The sequence below is a fragment of the Psammomys obesus genome, unplaced genomic scaffold, assembly GCF_907164565.1.
Source record: "Psammomys obesus unplaced genomic scaffold, mPsaObe1.curated_primary_1811, whole genome shotgun sequence".
NCBI classification, from domain to species: Eukaryota; Metazoa; Chordata; class Mammalia; order Rodentia; family Muridae; genus Psammomys; species Psammomys obesus.
The window spans coordinates 876,312-897,728 of record NW_026596326.1 but is presented as its reverse complement, the minus strand read 5'-3'; the positions used below and the strand labels follow the sequence as shown (position 1 = coordinate 897,728).

Here is a 21,417-nt window from a genome sequence, read left to right as displayed (position 1 = left end):
GCCTCCTAAATGCTGGGATTAAAGGCTTGTGCCACTACCTCTTGACATCCCTTGGGCATTTTTTAATCTGCATTTTCTGCCAGTCCATTTTGAATAATTACAAATGAAACACTGTGTTTTTTTGTTTCCCTGTTTGAATACAGTGTTGGACAATTTTCTAAGACTTTAGAGGTTATTATAACACATCTTCTCAATGCTTGTACTTTAAAACAGCATAATTATCTGTGTAACAGATACTGCTGGAGGTAAACAATCTGCTTCAGAATTTTAAAGCTTCATAATGTGATGACTGTGTCTCTGAGAAGTTGAAGAAAATTGTGTGACAGGCTTTTTTCAGTTTAAGTTTTCTCTGATGTTGGGAGTAGAATCCAGGTCCTTACATGTTTTACTCAAATGAGCTACATCCCCAGCAATTTGCATTAATCCTCAATAACCAAACACTCACACTCCACTCTTTATTTCATTAGTAAAGGCATAGTGTAGTAAGGAGTAGAAATTATAGGCACTACTTGTCGTGATACATTGTAGAAACATTTCATTCACCTCCTACTTTCTGTGTATTTAAAGTCCTTTCATAGAAAATGTTCTCATTACATCCTCCCTACCCCATCTCATTCTTTCATAAGAAAAATTTAGGAACAAAATTTTAATGGGAGTGGTAGGTGTGATTTTTCATATTAGTGACATCTTTACTTTTTTATTGATAAATACTATAAGCATCTGGTTTCTTTTGCTTTGCAACATGCTTACAGAAAGCAAGTTTTTTCCTACTAGTGTTCTTTCTTTATAGGTTATATTTTATTACTAGCACTCCATACTCAGTTATGATTTGTGTGCCTGTGACATTACCTTTTGGGGGTCAGTATGCTTTGACCCCTCCCTTTCTCCATAGTACATACAGGATTGACAGTGATGGACTACAAGAGGTAGGGGGTTCTCTGCCCCCTGCTCTTTAGCCCCTGCTCTGTGCCTCTGCTTGCTGGCGACAGTCTGCAGCCCTGTGTTGGAGGCTTCTTACTCCTTATAAATCACCCTTTTCTCGCATTTTAACTATTGTGAATGAGAAGGGGAAGCAGGGGCTCCTTTGTGGATTTTCAGAAAGTTCATATGTGTGGGATCAGAGAGTGAGGAGTGCAGTTTGACCAACTCAAATGTGTTTAAGTATTTGGAACAGAGTCTCTCCAAAGGTATAGAACTGTGGCCACGTAGTTTGTAGGACCAGGGAGTGGTCTTGGAGCCTCTCTGTATCCTATGTTATATATCTTAATGCAAATTTGTAGAGTTATTTTCCCAAAAGTATAAATTAGAGTAATGATATTTATTTTTCATACCATTTTCACTATTAAATATAGACCCAAATTTAATGATTTAATGATTTAAATTTAAAGAAAATTTATGATTTTCTTTAACATCTGTTAAGTTTATTTGCCATGCATTTCAACATGATCACTTGCTGAATTACTTTGGCCTCCTCATTTGCCCTAAGTAAAATTATTCTGTTTCCTTGTGGTGGTGGTAGCAACAGCAGTATGTATAGAAGCTAGTAAGTGCAGATGAATGGACTGGCAGACGGGGCAAGAAGTACCACATGGGTTTCTCTGTTTGTCTTTTCTCCTCTCCTGTCTACCCTGGTTTTTACTGGTCTTTTTTATTTTATGAGCCTGTAAAGTGAAAAAAAAAAGTTTTCATTGTTTCATTTGCAGTACAATTAGCATTTTAGTGGAGCCTCTTCTTCTACAGATGTTAATTGGATTCATTGTGTTGCCCTTAGTGGAAATGCACACAACCCTGCTGCAGTTAGCTTCTGATCTGTGTGGTATTCAGAGAGCAGAAGGACACTTTGATAAAGACTTACTGACTTCTTCAATGTGCTTTTCTTTCTGTTGTCTAGTTGCTGATCATCTGGGCTGTGATCCTCAGACACGGTTCTTTGTCCCTCCTAATATCAAACAGTGGATCGCCTTGCTACAAAGAGGAAATTGCACCTTTAAAGAGAAAATATCACGGGCTGCTTTCCACAATGCAGTTGCTGTAGTCATCTACAATAATAAATCCAAAGAGGAGCCGGTCACTATGACTCATCCAGGTAAACAGGAAAAGGAGCTTATGCTTTTGTCTTTCCTTTTTGAAATTACTGCTTTGAGCATTCTTCTCCCTTTGGTCAAATCATAATGTTTGATATACTTCTATGATTGTATTAACTTTTGGTATTGTTATTTATGGAGATGCATGTCTTTTTTTTTTAACTTTTGTTGTTTTTTCATTAATCATGATCAAAACACTCTCTAAAGCTTTCTAATGGCTGACTAGAATTGAGCTCAAAGTAGTTTGGTTTTCTGTGTAATGACGTTAGTTATCATGCACTTGATATGGAGTCCTTCTCCCAGACTGCTGTGGGTTCTCAATGGTTACCTGTCCAGAATGATTCTTTCTGTGTCATTAGAATAAATGTTGAAGTTGCCTTGGTGATGAACACACACACAGCAGTATGATACCATTTCTTCATCTCCTGTGCGAAGCACTTAGGGTAATTGTTTGTATAACAATAATTGTGTGTGTATGTACATATGTATATATGTATGTATGTATATATGTATATGCCTACCACTTTGCTATGGGTTCTTAAGCCTGGAGAGACAGGCTTGCAATATGATGAGGGAACTTCTGATATAAAGGCTCCTGACTATTCAAAGTAAGGGACTTACCAGAAGGCTTGACTGAGAAGGCTTCATTGTGCTGGGCCCTGTATATTGAAGATGATTTAAGATTTGACCAGAGAAAGCTACCCTCATTAGGGGAACCACATCAATCCAGACAGTGACCGCTGTGGAGGGAGTCTAAGAGTGAACAGGATAAAATCAGGCTGAGCTAGCTAAAAGCAAGTAGAGGTATTTGGATTTCTTGTTAATTGGATATTTTTGTGCTCATATGAGACCTATACATATAAATTTGTCACACATGACACTTCTTTTCATGGACTTCGGTCATGCTAGAAAACAAACATTGAATTATGATTGCAAGAAGGCTTTATTTAATTTGAAGGAATCCGAGGGGGTTCCCTTTATGAAATGACCTTTGAGCAGAAGCCCAAATGTCTGAGAAAAGTACTCTAGGCAGAAGATGCTTCGTTGAGTAAAGGAACTCTATGGAAAAGAGCAAAGCAAAAATGATTTTAAGTCTGGGCTAAGGATGGGAGTCTGGTATGAAATAACCAGTATGGCTGAGTATGGAGGGATCATCATAGTTATAGCAGACTGAATTTACAGGCAACTTATGTCAAAGGCAAAAACTATTATTCGGTAACAGTGTGTGAGGATTTTGAAAGAAGGGAGGTGTTGTTCTCTGTGTCAGTGAGCTTGACACCATATATTGACTACTGTGTTGTCCCAGCTTGGCGCTGCGTTCTCCATAGGTGTGAAGCCTCTCATCTTCAGCAGCAAGGTAGCCGAGCAGCCCCACATAGGGGGTCTGGAATCTTCCCTAACATCTAATAATTTATTTGGAAAATCCTGAAAGAAGCATTAGGTAGGACTTGTGTAGCAAAAGACGTCCCATAAAACACAGTTCCCCAAGGTAAATGAAATGCTATGAGAAAGAGTATTTAGGGGAGCCCAGGGAGAAGGCCTGCCTGATACCATTAGAAATTTGGTTATCGAAAGGTAACTAGTTCAGCCTGGTGATCTGAACCAGAAGCCTGTTCACCTCTGAGAAATATGGGTAAGAAGAACAAATTTATATACAGGTCATCTGAAGCCCTCTGGTTCCCATCCTTTCAAGGAGGCATTTCTTCACTATGAGTCTTCAAAACTGTGGTCCTCTCCTAACTCCTCTTCCCCAACTCTCATTTATGTACATACTAGTAGCTCCTTGCTCTCCAACTCACTGACATGGTAGTTGGCTGTAACCCTCCTCATCCTACAAGGCAGCACTTCTTGTTCAAGGACCTTGTGTCAGAATTATTTATGGTGCAACTATCATAAAGATACTAATGCCAGGACCCCCTCCTTCCCTTAGACCTGTAACTCAGATTCTTCAGGGATAGATGCAGAGGTCCACGTTGAGCCCACTTCTGTTCTTCTATCGCCGCTGTTGACCCTTCACTCTAGTAAAGGAACATTGGAGCAATGCTTCTCATTGCTACACATTTGAAGATAAACTAACATGAACTGACAGTGAAGAACAAAGAAACAGGTGCCTGTCCTGGGTGGATTTACAGTCCAAGGCCCTGGCCATCTTCAGAGGCCGTCTTTGTACCTGACAGCACTGTCCCTTTTTCTGTCATGCTGCCCCTTTCTTATTTGACTGGCATTGTGGAAAGGGTCCTAGGTCTCTAAGGTTTTTGTCTTTGCTTCTCTCTAGTTGTCATCAGTATGCCTTGAACAGAGTAAACATGTTGTTTTGATTCCATTAAGGTGTTCAGTTTTGATATTAAGCTTTGTTTTCATATTGCTTAAGACAGATTTTTAAATTATATGTTTTGATCAATGTACTGTGTTTTCTTGCCTTGGCCTTGCTTCCAGAGCTTCTCCTAAGGAAGGCCATTCATCTGGTGGCTGAAGGACATCTTCCTATTGCAGGGTCTGTGATACCAGTGACAGGAAAGACTGTTCAATATGTGGTTTTACCAGTTAACTCCAGTTAGCAGAGTGAGTTACTTGTTGTGTAGCCAGTGGATGTGTGTAGCGGTGTAAGGGAGGTGTGGACTCGGGTAGTAGAAATACAACACATTTGTCTGAAAACTGAGACTAGGGTTTGTGTAGACTTACTGCTGCTCCTTAGTAGTCTGAATGAAAGCTTATCACCATCTAATTGGAATCTCCATGTAGATCTGTATGTCTTCAGCAATATGTAGACATTCCTAACCAAATAATAGTGTTCCTTTTTAATCTCCACATCAATCAGCAAAAGCAATCTTACATTTAAGCTGCTGAAACAGAAGCAGTTGACTGGCTCAACTTCTTCCATCAAGAACTTTTGTAACTCTATATTTGTCAACAAGGAGAAAACATACATTATAAAATACAGAAAACTAACTTTAAATATAAAAGCATACCTTGCAAAAATTAGTTTAAAACGGCCATAAACACACTGCAAAAAATACCTTTAACATATCAATAGTTTGGGCCACTTTCCATAAATGAATGAATAATATAGTCAAGCTGCTGTTTTATCACTTGGGGGTTTCATTTGTTTGTTTGTTTTTTTTAAATTTCTCCCTGAATATGGATTTAATTACCTCAGAAAAGATTGAGCCTATAGTTTTAATTGCACTGCTGTGGCAGGCAAAGTTTAAAGTGTATGTTCACCTTTGTCTGTGTTTCCAGCTATTGCTTTTGTATTTCCTATATAGTGTATTTATATATTTTAAATATTAAGGAAAAAACTATGGTGGCATGCGCTTTTAATTTCAGCACTGAAGAGTTAGCAGCAGGTAGACCTCTTGAGTTCAAAGCTAGCCTGTTCTACATAGTGAGTTCTAGGACAGCAGGGCTACATATAGACCCTGTCTTAACACCACCCCAAAGAAAAATTAAACTTTAAAAAAAAATTCTAAAACTGATACACTGAAACAAATTTTTTTCTAAGCTCTATTTGTATGTCTGTGTCTGTAAGTGTATGCCACATCTGTGCTGGTGCTCATGGAGGCCAGAAGAGGGCCACATTCCCTGGAGCTGGAGTCCCAGGTGGCGGAGAACCACACAGTCCTGAGTTGAACTTGGGTTCTCTGGAAGAACAGCTTTTAACTGCTGAGCCATCTTCTGAAGCAGTAGTTAAAAATAATAGATTCAAAAAATAAATGTGAATTCATTTAAAAACTTCCCTATGGGTTCTTAAGTAGAAGGAGAAACCCTTGTACCTCGTGGGTATTTGAGTATAGCCTATTCTACTTCCTTTCTTGTTTGAACCCATCACTTGATTTTTTTTTTTTTTTTTTTTTTTTTTTTTTTGTCTGTCTTATGCTTATCTTTTCCCCACTGGCCACAGAAGAGGAAGAAGGTAAAACAGTTATTGGGAATCCACATAGGTTTGAAATGCTGCTTTAGAAGAGGATTTCATGGGGCTGGGGAGATGGCTTAGTAGGTAAAGTGCCTGCTGTGTGAGCATTGGGACCTCAGTTTGGTTCCCCAGCCCCCATACAGGCAGGTTCCTAGAACTTATTGGCTAGTCAGCCTAACAAAATCAGTGAGCCCCAGATTCAGCCAGACAGCCTGTCTCAAAAAGTACAAGTAGAGGGCCAATGAGATAGCTCAGCAGGTAAAGCACTTGCTATACAAGACAAGGCTGACATAACCTAAGTTCAATCCTTAGAGCCCACATAAAGGTAGAAAAGGAGAAAACCAACTCCATGGAGCTGTCCTCTGACCTCCACATATTTGTTCAGTGACATATGGATCTCCCCAAATTATAATAAATAAAAATGTAAATAATTTTTAAAAGATAAAGATTGGTAGAGGAAGAAAGCCAGTGTCGATCTTTGGGCTCCACACACATATGCATCCCTCCCCCTACATCTACACACAAAATAGAAATCCATTTTTAGGTCACAGGTTAGAAGATATTAACAGATGTATAGAGTTCTGGTGCTTGGTGTGAAAGTTAACGTGTAGACCACTCTCCTCCATCTTAAATCTTCCCTGCTTGAAATGCCTAGCTGTGTGCTTAATCATCTATTTAAAAGTATTTTATAAGAAAGTTACAACAAAGCATAAATGGAAGAGTTTTATTTGAAAATGACACAACACTAGGGAGATAGGATCTTGGAACACAATAAATAAAATATTCATTAAAGTGACATGCAAATTGGCCTTTTAAAAATCAGTAATAAAGGTTTGTGAACACATCTGTCTTAAGGAAAAGTTCAAGTGGAAAAATCTTTTGATCCTTAATTTCAGGAGCTCATTATTATTGGCTAATGTGTACCAGATTACTAAGAAAACAGCTGGCTGTGTCTTTGTGGACATAATCCAGCATGAGGAGGTAGTAATCTTATATTACTTTTATACTACTCTTGATATTAGAAGTATTATTGTGTTCATTTTTAGCATTTTATTTTAGCAAGACACTTAAAATACTGCTGTAAAGAAAAGAATAAGATGAAAAAACCGTAAATAGTCTCTCTTAATGAGCACACTTGGAATTTGAATGTCAAAATGAACAATAATAATAACTATTTTAACTTATGACTCCATACTTATATAAGAAGTAAAAGAAAATGGAAATTTCATGGTGAGTGGAGTATTTGCCTGGTCTCAAAGTGCTTCCTCACAGAATATTTACTGATGACACAGGGAAAAGAGTGGCTTCATGGTCCAGATGTCTGGAGGACATCGATTTCACAGATGATCAAAGTAAACATCAGTAATGGATGAATCAAAACAGCACCATCTGGTAGTGAGAAGAGCACAGCATGGTTTCTATGCTGGTCCTGCCAAAGGTACATGACCTGGACCTAGCTGCAGGGAAGCGCTTTCTACAGAGTAACTGAGCTGTAAGCTCTCAACATCATCAACGTCAGGGAAGGACTGAGGAACTGTTTGAAATTGACAGAATCTTTAAAAAAAAAAATGGCAAAGTGCTTTGGACAACTTTGGTCTACACTGCTACAAAGGGCCTTATTGGGAAAACTGGGGAGACATGAAAAGGATTCTGAGATGAGATGAGATGATTAATCCATTCAGGATCATTTTTAATTTAGAGGATTGTTTCCCTCTCCCTCTCTTCCCTGTATCCCTGTGTGTGTGTGTGGGGGGGGGGGGGGGTTTCATACTATAAATCTGGGATAATGAAGCCAGCAACTCACCTTCCAAGATTCTAGGTTCAAAATAAATAGATTCCTGAAAGTTGCAATTTTTTTTAAAATTAGTAAATTAGAAAAAATATATATATGAAAACTATATTGAAATTTCATCTCACCCCAATCAGAAACTTAACAAACAAGTGCTGGTGTGGCTACGGGGGGAGGTAGGATGGCAAGGAACCTTTATGTAACACCGGTGAGGACGCAAATAGGTCCAGCCACTATGAAAATCAGTAAGGAGCTTCCTCTAAAACTAAAAATAGAACTACCATACAATCCAGTTGTAGCACTCTTGTGAATGTATCTGAGGGAGTCAAAGTCAGCATGTTATTACAGCAGTCGTCACAGTAATCAGGTCACAGAATCAGACCAGCTGTCCATCAGCAGAGGAATGGATGGAAGATGTGTATATACACAGTGGAGTTTTTTGATGGGTTTATTGTTTCACTTTGTTTTGAGACAGGGTCTCACTTCCTGTAGCTCTGCCAGTCTGGAACTCAGAAGGGATAATTTGGGGGTTCTAGGACTAGTTCCTGCAGAAGGGGCAGAAATAGAGCTCTAGGGAAGATGTTTTTGAATAGTTGAAAGACTATTAGTGTAAAAGGGATTTTCATTGATTCTGGAATGTCCAGCTTGAAATTGGAATGTTCATTATAGTCAGTGCCACTTCATGATTTATTGACAAGACTTTCCCTTCGTAATAGGCAATGTTGTACCTTAACAGTTGATGGTGTTTGTACCACCATGAGATGAAATATAATTTACTTGGTGCTGCTTTTCCTGAGTACAGAGCCAAGAACCATGGATAACATTTAGCCATGGATGGGCATTTGGAAATCTTTATTTGGGTAAAGAAGACTTTCTTTATACTTTAACTAACTGTGGCTAAAACTGGTTACATTAAAAGGGCTAGTATTTGTAGAGTTCCTGTAATCTGTTGGAGGGAGGTAACCACTCCAAAATCTTTCAGCCAGAAACTGAGATGTATATAGGTCTTTGGTCCTGCTGTTTATCTCCCTGTACCCCTCTCTTTCTCTCTCTCTTTATGACACAAGAAAGGTCCAGACCAAGATTATCAAGTGACTACACAGTCAAGAGGTAGTGTGAGAAAAAGAAAGTTGGCATTTAAGTACTTGTCTTAGTCATGTTTACTATTGCTGTGATAAAACACCATGACCAAAAACAACTTGGGGAAGAAAAGGCCAATTTGGTTTTCCACTTCCACTTTACTGTTCAAAGGGACTCAGGACAGGAATTCAAACAGGGCAGGGACCAGTGCAGAGGCCATGGAGTAGTATTGCTTTCTGGCTTGCTCCTCTTTGTTTTCTCAGCCTGTTTTTTATAGAACCCAACCAAGACCATCAGCCCAGAGGTAGATCTACATCAGTCACTAATTAAGAAAATGACTTACAGGCTTACCTGCAGCCATCAGCACAATCTTCTGGAGCCATCTCCTCAATTGAGGGTCCCTCCTCTCAGATGACTACAGCTTGTGTCAAGTTGACACAAAAACTATCCAGCACTGTATATTGTCTCTTAGATTTACTTGTGTGAAACTGAAAATTTTCTTTTCAGAGAAGTAAAGGAACATGGGCTCAGAAGATCCTTGCTGTTTTTGAGGATAACCTAGTCTAGTGTCCTAGTGAATCATCAATGACTGAGGCCTCTCTTGGTAGCAGCCACATTTGGCTCCCCTACAGTCTTAGGGCAGCAGAGTCCAGTCTTTAGTTGGTGCTGCGAGACTTTGTGGGTTTGGGTGGATGCTATAGTACTGACACCATCATAACTCTACTGCAGCTGCTTTTATGCCAGTGTACTTCCATGACAGAAGTTTATCTTCCAGTTTCATGATATCCTCCACTGTCCCTCCTTGCCATAACGTACTGCCTGTCCCATATATCACACATCTTGACTCTCAGCAACTTATCCACTCCTAGTTCCACTGTAATCCTGAGCAACTTTTGATATGCATCTTAACCTAAAATTCTTCCTCAGGTCCTTTGACCATTGATTTCTTCCAAGACCTGATCTCATAGCTGTTTTCCTGGGACTTCCCACCTCACTGAACTGTTAATCTCAAGTCTCAAACTCAGTCACTGTCTCTGCGTAGTTTCCTCTCTTCTTTTATTTTGCTTTCTTAAAATTTCCAGTTTCTTAGACACATTCTCCATCTTTTTCCAGTCTTCCTCCTGACTCCACTTGGCTATTCTTAAACCACTAGCAGTCCACTTTTAAGGTTTCTTTAAAATTGTATATGTGTTTGGTAGGGGGTATGTTTTTCGGGTTTTTGTTTTGTTTTGTGTTTCAGACAGGGTTTCTCTGTGTGGCCCTGACTGTCCTGGAACTCACTCTGTTTATCAGTTGGCCTAGAAAAATTCTTAAGATTTCTTTAAAATTGCATGTTTGTTTTATCTTCATGTATATGTGTGCCTCACATGCATACTTGGTACCGCAGAGGCCAGAAAAGGCTTGTTAGGAACTTGAGCTAGACAATTGTGAGCCACCAAGTGGGTGCTGGGAACCAAACCTGGGTCCTGTTAAGAGCAGCCATTGCTCTCAACAGCTGAGCAATTTCTCCAGCCCCACACTTAGGTACTTTGACCAGCAGTTCCAGTGGGGCAAAGACTGTAAAATATGGCTCACCAGAATCTCTCAGAACCATTTGTGTTCCCAAATGCCTTGGATGTTAGAACAGGAAGGAAACAGCATTTGAACAGAAGAGTGACAAGACAAGTGTTTTAAGAAACTAGTAATAAATCTCAGCAAGAAATTTATAATTGATCTTTTCTAATTCCCACCATTTGCCTGCAAATTTCATGATTTCCTTGTTAGTAGCTGAGTAGTATTCCATTGTGTAGTATAGTGTGTAAATGTACCACAATTCTGTATCCATTCCTCCGTTGGGGGACATCTTGGTTGTTTCCAGCTTCTGGCTATTACGAAAAGAGCTGCTACGAACATGGTTGAGCAAATGTCCTTGTTGTATATTTGAGCATATTTTGGATATATGCCTAGGAGTGGTAAAGCTGGATCTTGAGGTAGCACTATTCCCAATTTTCTGAGAAAGCGCCAGATTGATTTTCAAAGTGGTTGTACAAGTTTACATTCCCACCAGCAGTGGAGGAGGGTTCCCCTTTCTCCACATCCTCTCCAGCATGTGTTGTCACTTGAGTTTTTGATCTTAGCCATTCTGATGGGTATAAGGTGAAATCTCAGGGTTTTGATTTGCATTTCCCTGATTACTAAGGACATTGAGCATTTCTTTAAGTGTTTCTCTGCCATTTGATATTCCTCTATGGAGAATTCATTGTTTAGCTCTGTACCCCATTTTTTAATTGGATTACTTAGTTTTTTGGTGTTTAACTCCTTAAGTTCTTTATATATTCTAGATACTAGTCCTCTGTCAGATATAGGGATAGTGAAGATCCTTTCCCAGTCTGTAGGCTGTCGTTTTGTTCCAATGACAGTGTCCTTTGCTTTACAGAAGCTTTTCAGTTTCATGAGGTCCCATTTATTATGATTTTAGAGCTTGTGCTGTTGGTGTTCTGTTCAGGAAGTTGCGTCCTATGCCAGTGAGTTCCAGGCTCTTCCCCACTTTTTCTTCTAACAGATTTAGTGTGTCAGATTTTATATTGAGGTCTTTGATCCACTTGGACTTTGGTTTTGTGCAGGATGATAAATATGGATCTATTTGCATTTTTCTCCATGTAGACATTCAATTAGACCAGCACCATTTGTTAAAGATGCTGTCTTTTTTCCATTGGATTGTTTTGGCTTCTTTGTCAAAAATCAATTATCCATCGGTGTATGGCTTTATTTCTGGGTCTTCTATTCGAGTCCATCGATCCACCATTCTGTTTCTATGCCAGTACCATACAGTTTTTATTACTGTTGTTCTGTAGTACAACTTGAGATCAGGATGGTGATACCTCCAGAAGATCTGTTACTGTACAGGATTGTTTTAGAAATTCTGGGTTTTTTTGTTTTTTTCATGTGAAGTTGAGACTTGTTCTTTCAAGTTCTGTAAAGAACTAGAAAAGATCATCTTGAGTGAGGTAACCCAGAAGCAGAAAGACACACATGGTATATACTCACTCATAAGTGGTTATTAGACACATAATATAGGATTAAACATAATAAAATCTATAGTCCTAAAGAAGCTAAACAACAAGGAAGACCCTAGGAAAGATGCTAAATCCTCATTCAGAAGGGCAAATACGATAGACAACAGAAGCTGGAGAAGATAGGGAATGGGACAGGAGCCTACCACAGAGGGCCTCTAAAAAAACTCTACTGAAGCAGAGTGTGAGACTCATAGCCAAACTTTGGGCAGAGTGCATGGAATTTTATGAAAAAAGGGAGAGATAGAAAGACCTGGAGGGGACAGGAGCTCCAAAAGGAGACAAACAAAACTGGCCCTGGGGGACCTGCAGAAACTGATACCCCAGCAAAGAACCATGCATGGAGAGGACCTAAAACACCTGCTCAGATGTAGCACATAGACTCAGTCTTCAAGTGGGTACCCTAGTAAGGGGAACAGGGGCTGTCTCTGGCATGAATTTAGTGGCTGGCTCTTTGATCACCTCCCCCTGGGGGGTGCGGCCTTGCCCAGCCACAGAGGAAGACAATGCAGCCAGACCTCATGATACCTGATAGGCTAGGGTCATATAGTGGACTAGGGGAGGGGTATAGGGGAGGAAGAGGGCTATAGCCAGGATACAAAATTAATAATTTGTAATAAATAATAAATAAAAAATTTTTAAAGAAATCTATAATTGAAACAACCTTCCTCCATATCTTACAAAATCACTGCTATGCTCCCTTCTAGCGCTAGAGAAAAGCAACAGCCTCAAGCTTACTGGGCAAATGTTCTGCCACTGAAGTACACCCATGCCATTGTTGGTTTGAATGAGAAGGTGACTGCCCCTCACCCCGTCCCCAGCCCCCACAGTGGGCTCATACTGTTTGGGAAGAATTAGGAGGTGTGGCCTTCTTAGAGGAGGTATGTCATTGGGAGAGGGTTTTGAGGTTTCAAAAGACTTGGCATTCTCTGTGTGCTGTCTGCCTCTTACTTGTGGATTGATGTGAGATTTCAGCTGTTGCTGCCACAATGCTTTTGCTCTGCCATCGTGGACTTTAACCCACTGAAACTATAAGCCCAACTACAAGCTTTGTTTTTTTTTTAATATTTTATTATTATAATTTATTACAATTTATTCAGTTTGTGTCCCAGCTGTGTCCCCCTCCCTAGTCTCCTCCCAATCCCACCCTCACTCCCTCTTCTTCCCCTAGTCCACTGATAGGTGAGGTTGTCCTCCCCTTCTATTTGATCCTAGCCTATCAGGTCTCTTCAGGACTGGTTGCATTGTCTTCCTCTGTAGCCTGGTAAGGCTGCACACCCCAGGGGGAGGTTATCAGAGAGCCTGTCACTGAGTTCATGCCAGAGAAAGCCCCTGCTCCGCTTATTAGGGAACCCACTTGGAGACTGAGTCTATGGAATTTTATTTTTTTAATTTATAACAATTTATTCATTTTGTATCCCAGCTATAGCCCCCTCTCTAATCCCCTCCCAATCCCGACCTCCCTCCCTCTTCTCCCATTCCCCTCCCCCAGTCCACTGATAGGGGAGGTCCTCTTCCCCCTCCATCTGCCTATCAGGTCTCAACAGGACTGGCTGCATTGTCTTCCTCTGTGGCCTGGTAAGGCTGACCGCCCCTCCTCTGGGGGAAGTGATCAAAGAGCCACCCACTGAGTTCATGTCAAAGACAACCCCTGTTCCCCTTACTAGGAAACCCACTTGGAGACTGAAGGGCCAAATAGAGCCATACTTATCACCCTGCACAAAACTAAAGTCCAAGTGGATCAAAGGTCTTAACATAAAACCAGACACACTAAACCTGAAGAAAAAAATGGGGAAGAGCTTTGAACTCATTGGCACAGGAGACGACTTCCTGAACAGAACACCAACAGCACAGGCTCTAAAAGCTTTCTTTCTTAAGTTACCTTTGTCATGGTGTTTTGATACAGCAATAGAAAAGTAGCTAAGACACCTGCCAAACATGAGAAAAGGAAAACTGTAGACACACAGTTAAGGACTTATGCCAGTGGAGCCATTGGTGACCAGCCTAGACTAATAGAAGTAGAAAGCAGTATGGGTCTTGGCTGTCCCTTGGCAGGTAAATAGAGTGTTGTAGAAAAGCCTTGAGTTATACATGTCTGTCTTTCAGAAATCATTCTAGACCTCTGGAGGGATTTAAATCTCTTTCACTTAGCTTGTGGTGTTCTGCTTAACATGTGAAAGATCACTGGGGTCTTCAGGAATAACTCTAGTGCCGTGCTAGTAACTACCCAGTTAAAAAGGTGCCATGGAAGGTGCTTATGGTATGCCTTTAATCCCAACACTAGGGAGGCAGAGGCGGGCCGATCTCTGTAGCTCAGGCTGTCCTGGAACTCAATGAATTCCTTCTGCCTCAGTTTCCCCAAAACTGGGATTATAGGCATGAGCCACCTGCCCAGCTTCTTTTTAACTATTTTATTATTGCTTGTGGAGACAGAGTCTTGTGTATCCAGGCTGGCTTCAAATTGCTATATAGCTGAGGATGACCTTGAACTTATGACCCTTTTAACCTCCTGAGTCACAAGCATGTACCATTGTGCATGATTCTGTATACTTCTGGTGAATTAAACCCTAGGCTTTGTGCATGCTAGGCAAGCAGTCTACCAACTGAACCATACCTTAACCCACATTTTTATTTTTATTTATTTTGAGATAGTATTTTGTTGAGTTAACCAGGCTTCCCTTAAACTTGCTATCCTCCTGTCTCAGCCTCCTGAGGAGCTGTGATTACAAATGCACAGCACCAGGTCCAGCTTCATTTTATGTTTTCATTGGGGGGAAAGATAAATAGAAAATATTGTTAATATCTCTGATAACAGAACCACTTCTGGAGATTAGAAAATAACAGTTTTGTCGATGCCATTATAGTAATTATTTCATCAGTGGATACTGAGAGCTTTGAGTAAAAGCTTTTCAAGGCTCTAGTTATTCACAGGATCAGAAAGTATTGCTCTACAGATTGGTTATTAATTAATAGAAGTAAATTTGTTTATAATAAAATCTGGCAGGTACTAGTTATTCAAGTCATAAAGTTTGCTATCAGTAATAAAAGTGAACCCACCCTTTGCTTCCTGAGATGACTCCCTGGAGAGAGGAGGGGAAGGAAGGGATTACCTCATAGCTCTCCTACCAACAATAAGGGAACATCCATCAGGAGTTGATCCAGTGAGTCCAGATAAAAAGGCATTTTCAAAGTATCCACTCTTTGAATAGACTCTTTGAAAAGGGCAGCATCAAGCAGCTTGGTGATTCGTAGTTGTCATCCACTCACTGGAGGTGGGGTCGGAGTATCAGGAACATGAGGTTGTCTTCAGCTATTACAGGTTTTGAGGCCAGCCTGGACTATTAACACCTTATCTTGAAAAACAAAAAATAGGGCTGGCAAGATGACTCAGCAGATAAAGGCACTTCCCACCAACCCTGACAACCAAATAAATTCAGGCCCTGGAGTCCACTTGGTGGGCGAGAGAGCTAACTCTGACAAGTTTTCCTCCACCCCAATGCATCATGCATTGTTGATGTCGATTAAGATCAGAGAATTCCTTCCCTCTTAAGAAGTGAAAGGAAAGTAAAAATAAAAGAAGTGAGAGAAAACCTTGATCATGGTATGTGCTCAGTCAATATTGACAAGTGTTGAACTAATTAAACTTTTCTTTCCTGAACAGCTTTCCTGTTGAGGTTAGTTAATGCATCCATTTAGTGCTCTGCTAAGGAAATTACTAGCTCGGCTCCCTCGGCTACCTGTGCAGCTCGCCCCATTACTTTTCCAGCGTGGTTCTTCAAGAGGGAGCCTCACAACTGATTTCTAAACCAGTTGTACTTGGTGTGATTATAAAGCAATGAGACTGATTGTCGTGTGTCGTTTGTGGGATCCGTCTCAGTTACTTTATAGCCATACCTGGTATCTTACACCACAGATCATGCCTGTTGATCAACATTGTAAATGCACAAACTTAAGGCTTCTAAATGGAAATTTTAACTGGTTTAGCAGTACTTTATGATTCTTTTTAACTTACTGAGTAGAGGCAGGTGTTACTTTAATAATGCTAGCTTTAACTTTGCCGTTTTGTCTTTGTTTATAGGTATTTTAAGCAAAAATAAATACTACATAATAAAGTGACTAAAAAGGTTTTGAATACAGTACTATACAAGTGTATATTCTATCGGGCTGTATTTTTCTCAAAACTTTTCTTACTGACTTTCTGTTGTATCTCATCTTGAATGCCAAAGGTAATGTCATAAAAACAAGTATCTTTAATATTTATTGAAGGAGCCTTCAAAAGGTCAAGTTTTGGGATAATTGGCTTGCTTGGTTTTAGGGGGCATTTTATATTTTGATGCACAACCCTTCTTTCTACTCAAATAAGCAGTTCTGATATTCTCTTTCCTAAAATAAAATGGGAAGCCTACCTTCCAGTCTTTTTCCAGGTTCTTTGGAAAAGATAGATTATAAAGTTTCATGTTGTCACGCTTAACTTTTCCTTAAGAAAGGACAGCTGCTGACAGCTACTTGTGGTAGAGAAGCTTCTCTGTCACCTTAAAATAAAGTGAAAAGCTGTTCCTTAATGGAGGACAAAAGGGATAGTGGGCCACGCTATCCTTAGGGGAGTAGCTGCTTGCTTTGACTTATTACTAATGCCTGGGAAATCATGTAAGAAAAAGACTTTGAAGAACAACTGAACCATCCTTTGTAATTAACTTACATCATTTGTGCCTATGGGCAATCCCCTGAACAGCTTCTAGAAGCTGCAGGCTTTGGGTACCATTCTGGGTGGTAGTTGGGAAAGTTAAAACTTGAGCCTTGCTCAGAGGATTTGAGTGTGCTGGACATGGTTAGACATGGTGGAAGACTAAGACAGAAAACTCAAGTTTGAGGCCAGGCTAGGCAGCATGAGATTCTGTCTCCAAATTGGGTAGGGAAAATCATTGCGTTTGAGATCCAGAAGGTCTCTGGAAGGATAGCTTTACTCTAGAAAGAAAACCAGTTAGTTTCAAATATTATCAGTAAAAGGTGTTGCATTTTGGCACTTTGTTGTCACTCTGTAGCCAAGTGTATGTCTTGAGATGTATGCTTCTTTCTGTTCCCTCTGCTAGTTCTATGCACAGTCTTTGCTCAGCAAAACATGTTAGAATTCTAGATTAGTGCAACAACTACCCATTTATACTATAAGTGACAGCACATTTCCGTTAGAACTTTACAAGATCTTTTGCTATGAAGGTTTTGTATACTAGACCCACCCTGATTTAGTCGCAGGTGGCTGGCTTCACAACGTTTCGAAATGCAACTGTAAGGCAGTTCATGCATTGGTAACCCTACTACAGTTGTTTTATGAATTACCTGTTCGCCTGGGGTATTGCATGTATTCCCACTCCTGTCGGTGTACACAGCTGCAGCCTCACGTCAGCTCAACAGTGGAATCTACAAACCTTTCCCGTTAGAAAATTGTGGGAATTTCTCTAGAAAACAAATATGTTTATTTTTTGATGTCTCTGAATTTTAGATGTCACTTGAGTCTATGTATTTGTTTTACATTTCAGGCACGGGAGATATTATTGCTGTCATGATAACAGAATTGAGGGGTAAGGATATTTTGAGTTATCTGGAGAAAAACATCTCTGTACAAATGACAATAGCTGTTGGAACTCGAATGCCGCCAAAGAACTTCAGCCGTGGCTCTCTAGTCTTCGTGTCAATATCCTTTATTGTTTTGATGATTATTTCTTCAGCATGGCTCATATTCTACTTCATTCAGAAGATCAGGTACACAAATGCTCGCGACAGGAACCAGGTGAGCTAACCAGTACTCTAACCAGCCATAATCTGTGAGGATCTTGTGATCATACAGCTTAAATACTTCTTCATGTAATGTGTTTAAAAACAAGATCAGCAACAACAACAAAATAAAAACATGCCAGGTATGCTGGTGCAGACCTGTAATCCCTGCCTTCAGGAGTTTGAAGCCACCTAGACCACACAATGAGTTCCAGGCCAGTCTGAGCTTTACAGCTAGCTACATAGCTAGACTCCATCTCAGTTAAAAGAAAGAAAGAAAATGTTGTTTCACATAAACACAGTATAAGTATCATAAAGTCAGTAAATGAGTGTTTTTCAATATATTTCCTGACATATGGGCTCGCTCAGGTTCTCCAGAACCATTCAGAAGTGTCCCTGATGGCAAAGAAAACTCCAGATAGTTAGGTCAGAATGTGTGTTGCATTTGGTTGTGCTGTGTCTTTTCTGTTTCCTGACACTGACATCTCAGGAGAGCATAGGCCAAGTATTCTGTACTTGTCAGTGTAATGTGTCTCGTGGTTTCGTCCAGGTTGTCTGCATTTTGTCAGCATTAGGGTAGTGATAACCTTGTTCTGGTGTGTTAGAAGCAGTAGAGATCCATTTCCCTAGTTGTGGCATGTTGCCTGAATGTAATAACTATCACAGCACAGTGCTGTTACTGCGTCCACCGATGTCTTCAGAGCTGTCCTGATTGATTGTGCTCATGCGCGTGAGGTGTGCTTCTGTTCAACCCCATTGCATGCAGATTCATGTGCTCACCATAGTCAAGCTGTAAGGAAAAGGTCTTGTGTTCTCTCATAGCTGGAGATTCCCCTTCCCCTAACCCTTCACCACCACTCACCTGTTCCCCATCTGTGGTGGTGTCATTTCAAGAATGCTGTATAGACAGAGGCAGAGTCCACTTCACCTGGAGAGCTAGGTTTCTTCTTCATTCAGCATACTTCCCTTGAAGTCCTTCCAAGCTTTGTACATCAGCATTTTTTTTTTTATTAGTGAGTAGTATTCCATGGTATGGATGTACTGTAATTTACTTAACCATTCACCCATTGAAGGATAGCTGAATAGTTTTCCGTTTGGGGGAATAATAAATCAGCTATGAATGTTCATGTACAGGTTTTTGTCTGACCATGAGTTTTCATTTCCCTGGAATAAAAGTATAACTTCTGAACACAATATAAGTAAATGTATAGTTTAGTATTAAAAAAAAGGTGGTGCCCCTTTTTAAAGTGGCTTCACTATTTTACATTTCTACTTCACAGTGTGTGACATGTCCAGTTCTTCCATGTCTTGGCAGGATTTGGTATAATGACATTTTTTTGTGATTGTGATGTCCATTTCTCCAGTGGTCACCTATATTGAGCATCTTCGTGCATGTGTGCACATGTGTATGTGGGTGTGTCTGCACACATGGGCTTGTGATTGTTCAGTGTGAGCACATGCATGTATATGTGGAAGCTAGAGGTCAGCTTTGAGTACACTGCAATGACAGATGTGTCCCACTGCACCCAGATTTGTTGCTGCAGAAATGCAGATTCAGGTCCTCATGCTTGTATAGCAGGCACCTGTACTGACAGCTGTCTCCCTACCCTGAGCATCTTTTCAAGTGTTTGAGTGAAATGTCCACCTAATTTATTTTTATTTTATCTGTTTGCCTGGATGCGTGTGTGTACCGTATGCAAACAGTGACCATGGAGGCCAAAGAGAGTATCCGATTCCCTAGGGCTGGAGTTACAGGCAGTTGTGAACCACCATATGGATAATAGGGACCAAAATCAGGTTCTCTGGAAGAACAGCTAATGCTCTTAACCACTGAACCATCTCGCTAGTGCCTTACTATTGAGTGTTTAGACTCTTTATCTATTGTAGATATGATATTTGCATTGTAAATGCTTTCTTCCCAGTTTGTCTATTCATCCACTTTAATAGTCTTGAAAACCAAATTGTTGGGAATTTTCTAATTTTGATAAAATTTAATTTGTGATTTTTTTTTCTTTGAAATTGTACTTTTGGTATCAGTTTCACAAAGATTTTCTTCTTGTTTTTAAATGTTTAAAGTATTACGTTTTAGAGGCAGATCTGTACCATTTCTCTTCTACTGCAAGTATTTTGTGCTCTAAATTTCTCTCAGCACTTCTTCAGCTCTGCCTCACAGATTTTGACACAGGCTTTCATTCAGTTTTGTATTTTCCTGCCTCAGCCCCCCAAGTGCTGGGATGATAGCCATGCACCAGCACACTCAGCCTTGTGTATTTTTTCATTTGACACATCCTCTTTGACCTGTGTATGAAGAAGTACCTCGTTTCCAGCTGTTTAGAGAGCCCACTGTGAGATAGTGCTAATGATGCCCAGTTTGCTTGTGTTATGATCAGAGAAATTCTGTTTTCACTTCTTTTCTAATTCTTAGACTTGCTTATGACCCAAGGTGTGGTCAGTGTGGGTGTTTGATGTATCAGAAGAACATGTATGTCCTGCCATTGGGGGCAAGTACTAGAGATGTCATATCAGAGCACTCAGCTTGCTTCTGTGAGCAGCTAGTGAGGAGATTGCCTTCCCACTGAGTGCAAGCAGTGCCTGATTGGAGGGAAGAGTAAAATATTCTCTTTGGCATTTGACTGAAATAGAGCAGACAGTGCTCTGGAGCTTTTCTGACATGAGTCTCTCCCTTTCTAGGTATTTCTGATTATGTTAGGATAATCAGGCTTCTCTTGACTGTGGCTGTTTCTGTAGGCAGTTCTGGGCTGAAGACTTCTGTAGCAGTATTGGAAATCTGTGGGGCTATGGGGAGCCCAGAGAGCTCAGCACCCAGTGTCTATTCAAGGCTGAGGCCCTAGACAGCCCTTCCTCTTTTCCTGGAATGATAGTGTGTGCTAGCTTAGGGGGAAAAATATGAAGATTTGAGTTTATTATTATTAAATACCATGTGAATAATAAATAACTTTATTATTAAATGCCATATGGGACACCAAAAGTAAGATAATCAGTTCTTCCAAAAACATTTTAATCATCAGTCCAGTGGTAATATTAGGCCTGAGTGGGGTGCCTCCAGAGGCCTGAAAACGTCACAGTTGTCCTAGGATCCAAGATGATGATGATCGAGCTTTAATTAGCACTCTCCATGGAGCCTGCATGTGATGAAGGAGTAAGACACTCACCACCTGGCACAGGCCACAAAGGGCGCTTGTTTCCCAGCGTTTGTTGTGGCTCTTTTCAAAGCGTGCCTCTCCAGACGATGCTCTAGTGGAAAGTGATGTTCTGACCTTTTTTCCTCCTTCCGTTTTCCCTAAGGTTGAGAAATGCTTGATGAAAATTTTATGTGGCTTAAAAAGCTTAGCTTATTAAAGTTTAATGTGAAGGTGGCAGTAGCTCAACTTGTTGGAACCTTAGGCTATTTTAAAAAAGAAGCCTGAACAATTAGCAAAGAAAACAGAGTTGAAAAGAAAACTGAGATTTTTCTTCACAAAATGCTGTCTTGATGCTATTCTTTCTACAGAATATGCTGCTCAGGAGGGCCACACATTCTAAGTACTTTCCAGCATGAGGCAGTAGATCATTTTGCATATGGTATGAAAATCAAATAGTTTGCCTTTGAGTTTACTGCTGAGTCTGTAGCGTGTCTTTCTGACAAACTGCCTCGATACTTATTGTTTTGAGACCAAGATGATATGCAAATTTACACCTACTTACTCATTGTATGCACAACCCCTGCTC

At 40.2% G+C, this 21,417-nt stretch overlaps 1 protein-coding gene across 3 annotated transcripts in view; it reads left to right on the top strand.

Moving 5' to 3' along the window:
• Positions 1-21,417, top strand: part of Rnf130 (ring finger protein 130) — a 102,322-nt gene that overhangs the window by 26,713 nt on the left and 54,192 nt on the right. For all 3 annotated transcript variants that reach the window (XM_055597214.1, XM_055597215.1, XM_055597212.1), the window contains exons 2-3: positions 1,892-2,086; positions 17,454-17,704. In XM_055597214.1, the coding sequence (XP_055453189.1) occupies positions 1,892-2,086; positions 17,454-17,704 (446 nt within the window). The remainder of the gene's footprint in view (positions 1-1,891; positions 2,087-17,453; positions 17,705-21,417) is intronic.